This window comes from Salvia miltiorrhiza, chromosome 4 (genome assembly GCF_028751815.1).
Source record: "Salvia miltiorrhiza cultivar Shanhuang (shh) chromosome 4, IMPLAD_Smil_shh, whole genome shotgun sequence".
NCBI lineage: Eukaryota > Viridiplantae > Streptophyta > Magnoliopsida > Lamiales > Lamiaceae > Salvia > Salvia miltiorrhiza.
In genome coordinates, this window is record NC_080390.1 from 51,328,312 (window position 1) to 51,341,699 (window position 13,388).

At 38.5% G+C, this 13,388-nt stretch overlaps 1 protein-coding gene across 1 annotated transcript; it reads left to right on the plus strand.

Annotated features, from left to right (window-relative positions):
• Positions 1–1,905: 1,905 nt before the first annotated feature.
• Positions 1,906–13,299, plus strand: LOC131020380 (uncharacterized). The gene is made up of 3 exons (XM_057949149.1): positions 1,906–2,016; positions 12,236–12,900; positions 13,026–13,299. The coding sequence occupies exons 1-3, from the start codon at positions 2,004–2,006 to the stop codon at positions 13,101–13,103; spliced, it is 756 nt and encodes a 251-aa protein (XP_057805132.1). The 5' UTR covers positions 1,906–2,003; the 3' UTR covers positions 13,104–13,299.
• Positions 13,300–13,388: the final 89 nt, after the last annotated feature.

Consider the following 13,388-nt stretch of genomic DNA (forward strand, 5'->3'; position numbering starts at 1 on the left):
TATATATTAGTATTTTTTTGTGATTATACTGCAATATGTCCAGATTTTATATAAAGATCATGTGGTGATCGACGATAAGGTCACATAGATAATCTAATATAGAATAAACTAAGTTTGCAATCTATATAGATTTAAGCAATCTATTAGTAACGATATATACTTGTGTGTGGTATAACACTGAAATTAGGGCTGGCAAATCGTGCAGGTCGGATCGTTATCGGATCGACCTGATATCGACCCGACCTGATAAGGTCAAACCTGAACATGACCTGTTAAGGAATTGCTCGACACGAACACGAATCCGACACGATTTACTCAAACCCGATCACGACACGAACCCGATAACAACACGATTTGAATCGTGTTGACACGACACGATTTGATTACAACCTGATAACAATACGAATTTGATTTTGTTTGTTCACGACAATTAAAAAAAATACAAGAGCCTGAAAGTGTGTGGCGCTGGGGGCTGGGAACGAAAGTGTCAAAGACTCAAAAGTCAAAACCCTAAAAGCTGAAAAATATTTAGAATAATTATTTAATAAAAATAATAATATTAAAATTATTAATTCTATCAGGTTACCTGAACTCGACCCGAACCCGACACGAAATTATCAGGTCCTTATCAAATCGATCCGATAAGAACATGAACCTTATCGTGCGGGTCACTAACCCATTAATTTCGTGCGATTTCGTATCGTGTCGTGTCGAAAATTACCAGCCCTAACTGAAATTGATTCACAATGAAATATGTTCTGAATGACTTACATGATTTTGAACGAGGTCTCATAAAATTGTTACGCTGATAATTATTGATAATCCAATATATATGTATCTTTGGCACTGATAATTTAATATTGAGAATTATTATTATATTATTATATAAAATTGTATCTTGATGCGTCGAGTTGATAATATCCCCTTGAGGTACTCATAAGGTTTATTGTATTGATAATATCCTCTTGAGGTGTTCATAAAGTTTATTGTACTATAAACTCGACCAGTTGAAATTTATTATAAGTGCAATAATAATGTTAGAGCATTTTAACTATTGGATAATATGTGAATTAATTAAAGCTGACGGAAAAGCTTAAATTAATTAATGAATATGGATTGTTTTACACACATTAAATAATTAAATGAAAATGAGTTATATTCGTAATATGGATGAACATAGACAATGCAATAATATTAATATTTTAATGAAATTAATGAATATTGATTGACTTTGAATTTAAGTTCCAATGAAGTTATAGTTATTCAAGTGAGGGGAGAACACAATTTCTGCACCATATATAACATAAGCAATTTTTGTTTCCCCTATTATAGGGTTCTCAAAAATTGTGCCATTCGATTTTGTGTTTTTTCTTCCAATTAATTAATCTTGTAAGATCGTTATCCATGCATCCAACGTTTAAACCATAGGAAAAAAAAATAAGTTGAATCAATGCTGCTAAAGTATTAAAAAGGCCATGAGTTATAAGATTCTCATGTCGAATTAATTGGTGCTAAAGTATTTAAAGGACATTAAATTACAATAATATAAAATTCAGATCTCTAGTATTTTGCTTTATCTAGCTGTAGATTTATTTTGAGAGATATGTAAATAATTTATATATATATATATATATAAGTATTTAATTTTATCATTTTATAAAATTATTGACAGAAAAATGAACTCATCCCGAATCCGATTACATCAATATGTAAAATTTAATATGTGGTCTCGTGCCATATATAAATTATAAGAATAAGATATTATATTAATATCTTAATTATAGGGTTTAAATAAATATTACTTGTTGGATAAGTTTGGTCAATTAGGGTTTCTGATAACTACCACGTTGATAGAACGTGTATAAATATATCTACATCAGAAACTGGTCCTCTCACCACCGATAAAAGAATTCACAGAATTATATTCTCTATCACCTCACGGACGGTTCTGTGCTAAGGAAACGGTCAGGGGAGAGAAACCAATTTCTTCATCATCGATTGCTATGGCTTATCAAGGTTAGTATTCCTATTCACATGAATGTGAAAATCATGAAGTTCTAGATCTGTGCTTAAGTTATGTTTACATGTGGTATCAGAGCATGGTTTAAGAAATTCATGATTTTTCATTCCTTTATGAACCGTGAATATTAAAAGCTCTCACAATACTCACGAACACACTCTTCAGATAATTCGAATACACACTCTTTAAGTGACTCGTATTGATTAATTTGAAAGAAAATATGTTATCATTGAAGTTGGTCTTCATAATTAACATAAAAAAGGGTTACACGGTTGGAAAGGCTCCAAAAATCAATCATATCTCCAATCACCCTTAATCTAAATTCAACTATTTCTGTCCCAAGTTGAGTAATATCACAGCCGCACTAGCCTATAATTTGTTCCGTGACAAACAGAAATCTACCGATTGACTGAGAAATTTTATGAAAATTAAAAAATTGTAATCTTCATCTAAAATAAAAATTAATTAATTGAAGTAGCCGGTTTACTTGGCCTAATCGACAGCGTGGTGACCATCTCGTATTTTAAGAATTTTAAAGCATTTGAATTATCATGTACCAACAAAAGGCCGAATTGGAATCTCTCCAATTTGATTAAAATATTCGTGGACAACACATATTTTAATTTTTAAGTAATAACTAACACAATCACACGTTTTATTTAAAAAATAAATAAAAGTATCACGCGTAGTAGCCGTATCCAAAAGTTGTACCCTCAAACGAAGAGGCGTAGTTTGGCCGTATTCTTAGTTTATTTAATGGAAAGTTGGTATTAGACTATTAGTTAGGTTTTTAGATGGTATGCAGATAATGTTAGGTTTTTAGTGCCATGACCAAACATGTATTATGTGCTGCCTAAAACTAAAATTATTACAACGATTTTAGACGGTTATTAAAAGAATATAATTACTTACATCAATTTCCAAGTGCTTTTTGAGTAGTTCATTTGTTATTGTATAAGTGAGACATAGTAATTCTTATGATGTTTCTTCGTTGTTTTTACTCCACGTGAAATTATAAATTTTGTTCGATTGAGTTGTTGGAAATATGGTTTTATGCCATATCTGAAAATTATTATTTAATTAAATATTTATTATTTAATTAAAATAATAATTGGATGTTAATCTACATCTCGAGTAGATCAACGTGATATACTTGAAGTCTCAAAACCGATTTCCGGTGAGTGAGATATTGTATGTCAAAGTTTGGATGTTGAAGAGGGAAAATCAGTTTCAACTTCTGCGTTCAACGATTGCGGCCACCTACCGCAGCCGCCGGAGTTGACTGCCTTCCGTTCACACCGGCCGTTCACACCGGCCGTTCACACTTGGTTTAACACCTATAAATATGGGTGTGTTGTGAGCTTCATAACTCACAACTTACGAATCATAATACACAACTCACAACTCACAACATATTCTGCATTCTGAATTCCACCTCATCCTAGAGGTTCTAGCTCAGTTCTTGATTCTTATTCAGTTCGCCGGAGCTCGCCGGATTGTGGTGCTACATCCGACGAGACGAAGTCGTTTTACCTTTGGGGGAGATACGCCAAACCGAAGAGCACTACCGGGGCGATAATCTTCTTGCGGGAAGAGATTCATCTCGACTCGACTTAGTTTATACGTATAATTTATTTATACAGTATATTTCAGTTGTATACATTTATTTGAGTTGTAATTTCTCAAATTATTTTCTTTGTAATATTTTCAATTATTTTGAATTGTAATATCTCAAAATATTTATTTTGTAATATCTCGATCGTGTACCCGGTTCTAACAATCGCAAGAAGATTATTTCTCTGCCGTTGATACACGTTCGAGAAATGGCTCACACCGACGTCAATATGGACGGCTCCACCACCTCTGCAACCATCGGTTCAACCACGTCGTCAATATTTTCCTCGTTTGCATCAACGGGGGCTTCATCGTCAACATCTAGAACTATTGGTCTTGCCGAGAAACCATCAACGTTCTCAGGCAAGAACTTCAAATATTGGCAAGAGAAGATGCTATTCTACCTCACAACCGTGGGGTTTGCCGGATTCTTAATGGAGGATAAACCTCCAACCCCGAGTGAAGGGGAAGGGGAGACAAGCCAAGAAATTCGTGCCGGATATTTGAATTGGTGTCGCGGCGACTACTTGTGCCGTAACACCGTTCTCATGTCTCTGGACGAACGGCTCTACCGTGTTTTCAAGGTTCATGAAACCGCGAAACAATTGTGGGAGGCCCTTGATCTAAAGTATCAAGTGGACAAGGCGAATACTACCAAGTATGTCGTTGCCAAATGGTTGGAATATAAAATGGTTGACTCCCGACCATTGATGGACCAAGTGGAAGAGTTCCAAAATCTTTCACATGAGGTTCAAGCCGAAGGGATGCCCTTGGCGGATGCATTGCTCGTTGCAATCATCATAGAGAAATTACCTCCTAGTTGGAGGAAATTTCAAAACCTTTTGAAGCATGAGCGCTCGGAGATGTCCGTGCCGATATTAATATCCAAGCTTCAAATGGAGGATCACGTGAGAAGTCGTGATCAAAAGGGAAAAGCTCCAATGGAGGCAAAGGCCAATCTCACCGAGAAAGGCGGTCCCTCCAACAAACGTGGTCGCCCTAACCCTAATAATAAGGGTAAAGGGAAGCAAGGCGGACATCAACCATCAAAGTTTGATGGTGTGTGTTTTAATTGTGACAAACAAGGTCACATGGCTAAGGATTGCCGCAAGCCAAAGCGGAAGAAGGCAAAGAGCAACGTGAACAACGTCGAGAAGGACTTCGACGATTGGAACCATGATGACTTTGCTGCCATGATCTTCGAGGTGAATCATGTGGATAATCCTAACGCTTGGTTCGTGGATACCGGCGCTACCGTCCATATATGCATAAATCGTGAGTTGTTCCACAACTACAATGAAGTGGAAAACAAAACGATAATGGAGGCTAGCGAGCGGACATCCCAAGTCCTTGGCATGGGAGATGTGATTCTTCAACTCACGTCGGGCGTGGAGATCACATTGAAAGACGTATTACACGTTCCAACTGTCCGAAAGAATTTAATTTCGGGCTTTAGGCTTACGAATAAGGATTTTGAATTGTTTTTCAAATCTGACTATGTTGTAATACGCAAGTGGGGAAAGTTCCTAGGGAAAAGGCTATGCCTCCGAAGGACTTTTCAAACTTGGAGTAAGAGCTTGTAAGCCTGCCAAGGCTAAAATCAATACAGATGCATCAACTTCTTCTGTTTACTTGATTGAGTGTTTTGATTTATGGCATTGTAGACTTGGACATGTTAATCTAAATGCTATAAAGAGATTAGTAAAAATGAATTTACTAAAAGTTGATGAATACAACTCACAAGAAAAATGTGAAGTTTGTGTTGAAGCCAAAATGGCTAAGTTACTGTTTAAATCGGTAGAAAGGAGCACTCAACCATTGGAACTTATTCACACAGATGTTTGTGATTTAAAGTTCGTGCAAACTAGAGGTGGCAAGAAGTACTTTATCACCTTTATAGACGATTGCACAAAGTATTGTTACCTTTACTTATTGAAAAGTAAAGATGAGGCTATTGAAGCTTTTAGAAACTTCAAAAATGAAGCCGAGAATCAACTTGGATGTCGAATTAAGATGGTTCGAAGTGATAGAGGTGGAGAATATGTAGCTCCGTTTGCTGAATTATGCAACGAAAGTGGTATAATACATCAAACTACGGCACCTTATTCACCACAATCTAACGGCGTTGCTGAACGCAAGAACCGAACTCTTAAGGAGATGATGAATGCCTTGTTGATTAGTTCAGGATTGACCCAGAACATGTGGGGGGGAAGCTGTCTTAACGGCCAACTATATCTTGAACAAGATTCCACTCAAAGGGAAAGATGTAACTTCCTATGAGCTATGGAAAGGAAGGAAACCTTCGTATAAATACCTCAAAGTGTGGGGGTGTTTAGCCAAGGTAGAAGTGCCTTTACCAAAGCAAGTTACAATAGGACCTAAAACGGTGGATTGTATCTTCATTGGTTATGCACTTAATAGCAGTGCTTATCGTTTTATAGTGCACAGGTCGGAGATACCTGATATACATGTTGGGACAACGATAGAATCAAGGAATGCTATATTCTTTGAAAATATATATCCTAACAAGGATATAGTTACATCGAACTCTAATGATGGAGTTGATGATGTTGCTACAGGTTCTAAACCTATGGAAGTAGCTAGTAATTCTACTCAAGTAGATGATGCCACGGGTTCTAATCTTGTACCACCTAATAGGAAAAGACCAAGGTCTAAACCTATGGATGTAGAATCGAGACGTGGGGAACGAGTTAGAAAAGCTAATGTCTATGGACCGGATTATGTTGTCTTGATGCTAGATGGCGAACCGGTGACGATTAAAGAAGCTATGTCTGGCTCAGATGCAGCTCTCTGGAAAGAAGCCATCGATATTGAGATTGATTCCATTACGCAGAATCATACTTGGGTGCTAGTAGATCTACCACCTGGTGCTAAAGCTTTAGGATGCAAATGGATCCTAAAGAAGAAGTACAAATCTGATGGTACTATAGATAAGTACAAAGCCCGACTTGTCGTTCAAGGTTTCAGGCAGAAAGAAGGGTACGATTTCTTCGATACCTATTCACCTGTGACTAGACTAACATCTATTCGGATGCTTCTCGCTATTGCTGCCTTGCATAATCTCGAGATTCACCAAATGGATGTGAAAACTGCGTTCTTGTATGGTGAGTTGGAAGATGAAATATATATGAAGCAACCTGTAGGGTTTGTAGTACCTGGGCAAGAGCACAAAGTATGCAAACTTCAAAGGTCTTTATATGGGTTGAAGCAAGCACCGCTTCAATGGCATTTAAAATTTGACAGTGTAATGTTGTCAAATGGATTCAGAATCAATGAGTGCGATAAATGTGTCTACATTAAGAATTCTAATAACGGATATGTTATTGTTTGTCTTTATGTAGATGACATGCTCATCATGGGAAGTAATTCCCGAGTGATTCAAGAAACCAAAGGCATGCTAAGTAAAAATTTTAGCATGAAAGATATGGGCTTAGCTGATGTTATCCTTGGAATTAAAATTCTAAGAAGACCTGATGGTATTACTATAACACAATCTCACTACGTTGAGAAAGCGTTAAAGAAATTCAACGCTTTTGACAAGCCAATAGCTAAGACACCATGGGAACCTAGTGTGCATTTGAGTGTACACAAGGGAGAACCTGTTGACGCGTTAGAATATGCGAAGATTATTGGGAGCCTGATGTATCTAACAAATTGCACTCGTCCCGATATAGCATGCTCGGTCAACAAGTTGAGCAGCTTTACAGCTAACCCTAGTAATGAACATTGGAAAGCTCTTGAAAGGGTTTTGAGATATTTGAAATATACTCAAAACTATGCGATTCATTATACTAGGGAACCCTCTGTACTTGAAGGGTACTGTGATGCAAATTGGATATCTGATGCCAAAGACTCGTTTTCAACGAGCGGTTATGTATTCACTGTGGGGGGTGGTGCTGTGTCTTGGAAATCCAAGAAGCAAACATGTATTGCTAGATCGACCATGGAATCAGAATTCATAGCTTTGGATAAAGCTGGTGAAGAAGCCGAGTGGCTTAAAAAATTTCCTCGAGGATATTCCATGTTGGTCGAAACCTGTGTCGTCCGTAATAATTCATTGTGATAGTCAAGCTGCTATCAGACGAGCACAAAATCATTTGTATAACGGTAAGTCGAGACATATTCGTCGACGTCATAATACCGTGAGACATTTGATCACTAGTAGAGTTATCTCAATTGATTATATAAGATCAATTGATAACATAGCGGATCCTTTGACAAAAAGTATCCATCGAGATCAGATGTATAAACTGTTAGGGGGAATGGGTTTGAAGTCCACAAATTAAGGATAATCATAGTGGAAACCCAACCATGATGACTGGAGGATCCCAAGAACTTGGTTCAATGGGACAACTAAGCTATGAAAATCCGTGTGTTGAACACTCGAATTGCCTATTCCTTGTAGAACAGTGAGCGTTCGGAAACCTGCACGTGGTGAGGTTAAGTCTTTGACTTTTAATGACTCTAGAACTCCTCGAAGAGGACAAGTATAGCAGGATACTTGAGTTAAGAGTCACCTATGTAAGTGTGAAGTGGGGCCGCTTCGATTGAAACACTTATGAATCCAAAGGGGTGTTCCAAGGCCTGTAATGGACACAAACGTGAGAACGAATAAGGATTGAAGCAATATTGTGTCAATATTGTTGACTCAGTATACACCGAGGAGGACTAGTTCAAGGAACACAATCCACTAGGCCGCCGGTATACTCGATAATATTGACTATGGCAGGTTCAAAGCCACAAGCTACCTTTCCAAATGCAATGTTGTTTCTTAAGAGAACTGAGCTAATTGTCTGCATACATTCGCATACTGATTTCTCACTCATGTGGGGGATTGTTGGAAATATGGTTTTATGCCATATCTGAAAATTATTATTTAATTAAATATTTATTATTTAATTAAAATAATAATTGGATGTTAATCTACATCTCGAGTAGATCAACGTGATATACTTGAAGTCTCAAAACCGATTTCCGGTGAGTGAGATATTGTATGTCAAAGTTTGGATGTTGAAGAGGGAAAATCAGTTTCAACTTCTGCGTTCAACGATTGCGGCCACCTACCGCAGCCGCCGGAGTTGACTGCCTTCCGTTCACACCGGCCGTTCACACCGGCCGTTCACACTTGGTTTAACACCTATAAATATGGGTGTGTTGTGAGCTTCATAACTCACAACTTACGAATCATAATACACAACTCACAACTCACAACATATTCTGCATTCTGAATTCCACCTCATCCTAGAGGTTCTAGCTCAGTTCTTGATTCTTATTCAGTTCGCCGGAGCTCGCCGGATTGTGGTGCTACATCCGACGAGACGAAGTCGTTTTACCTTTGGGGGAGATACGCCAAACCGAAGAGCACTACCGGGGCGATAATCTTCTTGCGGGAAGAGATTCATCTCGACTCGACTTAGTTTATACGTATAATTTATTTATACAGTATATTTCAGTTGTATACATTTATTTGAGTTGTAATTTCTCAAATTATTTTCTTTGTAATATTTTCAATTATTTTGAATTGTAATATCTCAAAATATTTATTTTGTAATATCTCGATCGTGTACCCGGTTCTAACATGAGTCGAATCAGATCATTAATATTGTACATAGTGGAACATATTTTTTTTATTAGTATTGATTTTAGGGTTAATTACGCCAAAACTCATGAACTATACCCTAATTTTTAAAATTTTCATGAACTTTTTTTTTATCAACAATTCCTTGAATTTATGAGGTTGAACAATTTTTCCATACTTTTTTCTCTGATGAATCTCCGAGTTGACATGTCGCCTACGTGGTAATACTAAGCTGACATGGCGCCTACTTGAACTGAAAAATTGACACTTAGAAAAAAAAAACAAAAAAATAGACAAAAAATCATTCCATTTCTCGCTGGCAGCCATGGCTCGCTCCAGCCATTACAGCCGCCACCACATGTGGCTGCTCCTCCACTGCCGCCTCTCTCCCCCCCCCCACCACACCTCTCTCTCTGCCGCCTCTGAAGAGCTTCCCCATGGTTGTTTTCCTTTCACAATTCTGCATTATATAACTACAACTCATGAAAATTCCTAAATGGCGTGCTTTCATACTAACACAGACTATATAGGCCCATTAAATCCTACTGGATATCATAAGCCCATATAATTAGTTAGGTCCAATACATGTTAGATTTAAGCCCATCAACGATCAATTAATGAAAATTGGTTTTGTACCGTAATTTATCATTCTATGAAATCCATGTTTGAATAGGAATTCCTCACCCGAATTCTATCAAATGTACTCCACGCTAAGTAAACAGTACGTATGTAGCGATGAATGAGTTTTGTTATAATGAGAGGCATATCCATTACTCCATCTCTCTCAATTCAATAGGCCAGTCTTGACAAGACATAGACACAAATATTAAAAATCAAATACTATATATGTCCCATCACAAATGTCCCACTTTTCATAATGGGACGTCTCATTACAAATGTCTTATTTATTTTTTGGCAATATATTCACTCTCTCTATCTAATACTCCCTCCGTCCCATTAATAAAGACATAGGTCTTTTGGGCACGGAGATTAAGGAGAGGTAGATTAGTTGTTAAAGTGTTGTGGCCCACCACTATTAGTGTAGTTGATTAGTTTTAATTTAGTGTATTTATTTATTTCTATTTAATGTTTTAGTTGAATTTTAAATTTTTTTAATTTCATTAATTTTGAAAATTTTAATTAATTTAAATGAATTAAATAAAAAATATTGTCCAACCACCACCTCCGACAACCACCACCGCCGCCTTCGACAACCACCACCGCCACCTCCGACACCACCGCCACCTCACAAATTCAACCCCCAATTCATACCCAAAATCGAAACCCAAATTCAACCCCCAAATCAAACCCAGAAATCAAACCCAGAAATTCAACCCCCAAATCCAACCACCACCTCCGACAACCACCACCGCCGCCTACGACAACCACCACCACCACCTCAGAAATTCAACCCCCAAATCAAACCCAAAATCGAACCTGCAAAATCGAATCGCGGCAAACCCTAGCCCCTAACCCAAAAATCGAATCGCGGTAGACACAGAGTCTAGGGAGAGAGAGATGAGCGAGAGAGATGAGGGAGAACCGAGAGGGGAAGAGAGAGGAGTCGGACAGAGAGAGATGCGAGGGGAAGAAGGAAGGCGGTCGCGGCGCGGCCCCAGAGCCACCGTCGGCTGGAGAAGAAGAAGCAGGCGGCGGCGGAGAAGGAGAAGAGAGAGGGATGGGCGCCGCGCTGCAAACCCTAGTCCACCGGCGAGGAGAGAGAAAACAAAGGAGAGGAGGCAAATGATTCCGTCGGAGGAAGCAAAGCCACCGCTGCTGTGCAGTCGAAAGGAAAAGAGAGGGGGGTGGGTGACGGCTGTTCGGCCGGAGAAGAAGCAGCAGGCGGCGGCTGCACCACTGAGGCGACGTCTTCGTCGGGCGAGAGAGAGAGAGAGAGAGAGAGGGCGAGATGGGGATGGATACCGCCGGCCTTCGTCGGGAGGTGTTGTGGTCAGGGCGGCGCCGGCGGCGAGAGAGCCGAGAGAGAGAGAGGGGGTCGATTCTGGGAGAGAGAGGCCGAGTTATAAAATTAGTTTAGGGTTTTTTTGTCTTATTTATACTTTAATTAAGGTGCAATTAATTAGTGTATATTAAAGCCTAATTCTTTCCTTATTTGGAAGTGTGTCTTTATTATTGGGACACCCCAATAAGGAAAGTGTGTCTTCAATAATGGGACGGATGGAGTATTTAAATAATTTTCATCAACCCACTTGATCTACTTTATACTCATTTTTTAATTTTCGTGTCCAAAAGTATTGGAACGGAGGGAGTAGTTATAAAATAGGAGTGATAAAGTAGCTTTTTTTAGGGTAAATTTGTGAAGAAAATAGGAGAGCGAAATGAATATTATTTTTTAATTGAAAAAAGAGATGATTTTGTGGGAGCAACAATGATATTTGGTGTAAATAATAAGTTGTATGAGGATGTTTGTTATGTACTATAATTTTTTTATTTTAGAAAATGACTTAATAAATTGGGACGTCTAAATAAAGAAACATGATCAATTAAATTGGAATGGGGGAAGTATGATTCTCGTGTGCTACCAATCCTAGCTAATGAAAATTTTAAAAAGAATTTCGAGAATAGTGGCAATAATTTTAATTTTTGATGACAAGTTGCGAAGACAAGTACGCAATAACAACAACAATAATATATAGTGAAATAATTTGGCAAATATGCGTTTCATTGACTACAGCGATTGCGAAATAATTTGGCAAAAAATGTGTTTCAATAACGCATCGATTTTTTAATTTTTTGAATTTATTCTTTTCATTTCATTTCATTTAATTTGACATGATCTATTTTCATTTTCGATAATCATTACATTAAATATGAACTGAAATAATTGTACCAAAAAGGAGGAGGTGAAGAGGGAGGTGGAACGTAGAGAGTATTATAATTGAAAATTTGATCTCAAAAAACAAGTAAAAGAAAAAGAAACTAATCTAAAAGATGAAGTGAAAAACAAAACTGATCTCAAAATAACTCTATTTTTGATATAGGAGTAAAAGATTTTAGATGTGTGAAAACAAATCAAAAGAGCACACTCAAAGCGGTCCAGTTCCGGCGTTCAGCTGAAATGGTAGTCGAAGGAGATGCAACGGAGCCGCTACCACTACTCGAGTGGGACGAATTCCGCCGCGTTGCCGCCGTATCACCGCAGCCACCATGGTCAATTGTCGCCATCAGAAACCTCCCAAAACACGAGCTCGACAATCCCCCAATCGTTTTCCCTCCCATCGACCATGAAAATCTTCACATTTCTCCCCAATCACCTCCTTCTCCATACCAGAGCTACAACATTCACGCCGGAAATCGCCAGATTTCGTTTTCGGATTCCGATTCGGACTCCGATTTGAACTCGTCGTCCACATTTTCACCGTCGGATTCGAGTCCGCCGCCGCGCTCCCCAATTTCTTCGGCGAGGCCGGCGGATGCGGCCGGATGGTTCGGTTTGTGGGCGGAGCTATTGAATTCCAAGGTGAATATCACGGTGCGGTTCCTCCGCAGTGCGTTGACCGCATCGAAAGGGGCGCTGTTGACTTATCGGTCCGTGGCGTTCGCGGCCGTTCTGGCGGCGGTTTTGTATTTCCGGCGACGGAGGAGACTACGCGGCGGAGAAGAGAGCAGGGACCGGCTCGTTGGCATGATCAGAAAAAGAGATGAGGTATGCGAACGCGTTAGGATTTGGGTAGTGAACCGCTTGCTCCTCCAACTGTTCGTGATAATGTCTTGTGTCAACAGAAATTTGCAATTTGGAAGATAATTTAATTTGAAAAATTTGTTTTGCAGAAAATCAATGAGCTGTTGGATCAAATATCGCGGATGAATCAGATGCTGATTGCAATTAAAAAAACTCCAACTTCTTAGGTGGTTGCAGAAATTTGAAGGAATGATTTAGTGGAAGTGCTATAAACATTGTACAAATTGTGTTCTTGCTTCTTATCCCTAGTTAATCTGGGGATTATATGTAACACGGTATATGGGAAGTTGCTTCTTTGCAACAATAGGAATAGGAAAGATCAATTGTGATGATATACTAATGTTTTTGGTCTTGGCATGAAAATTAGGGCCAAAGATTACTCTTTTGAAGGGTAATTGTAGCACTTGATATTTACCATCATTTTAGCCCTTTTCGTTACTTGGCAACATGTG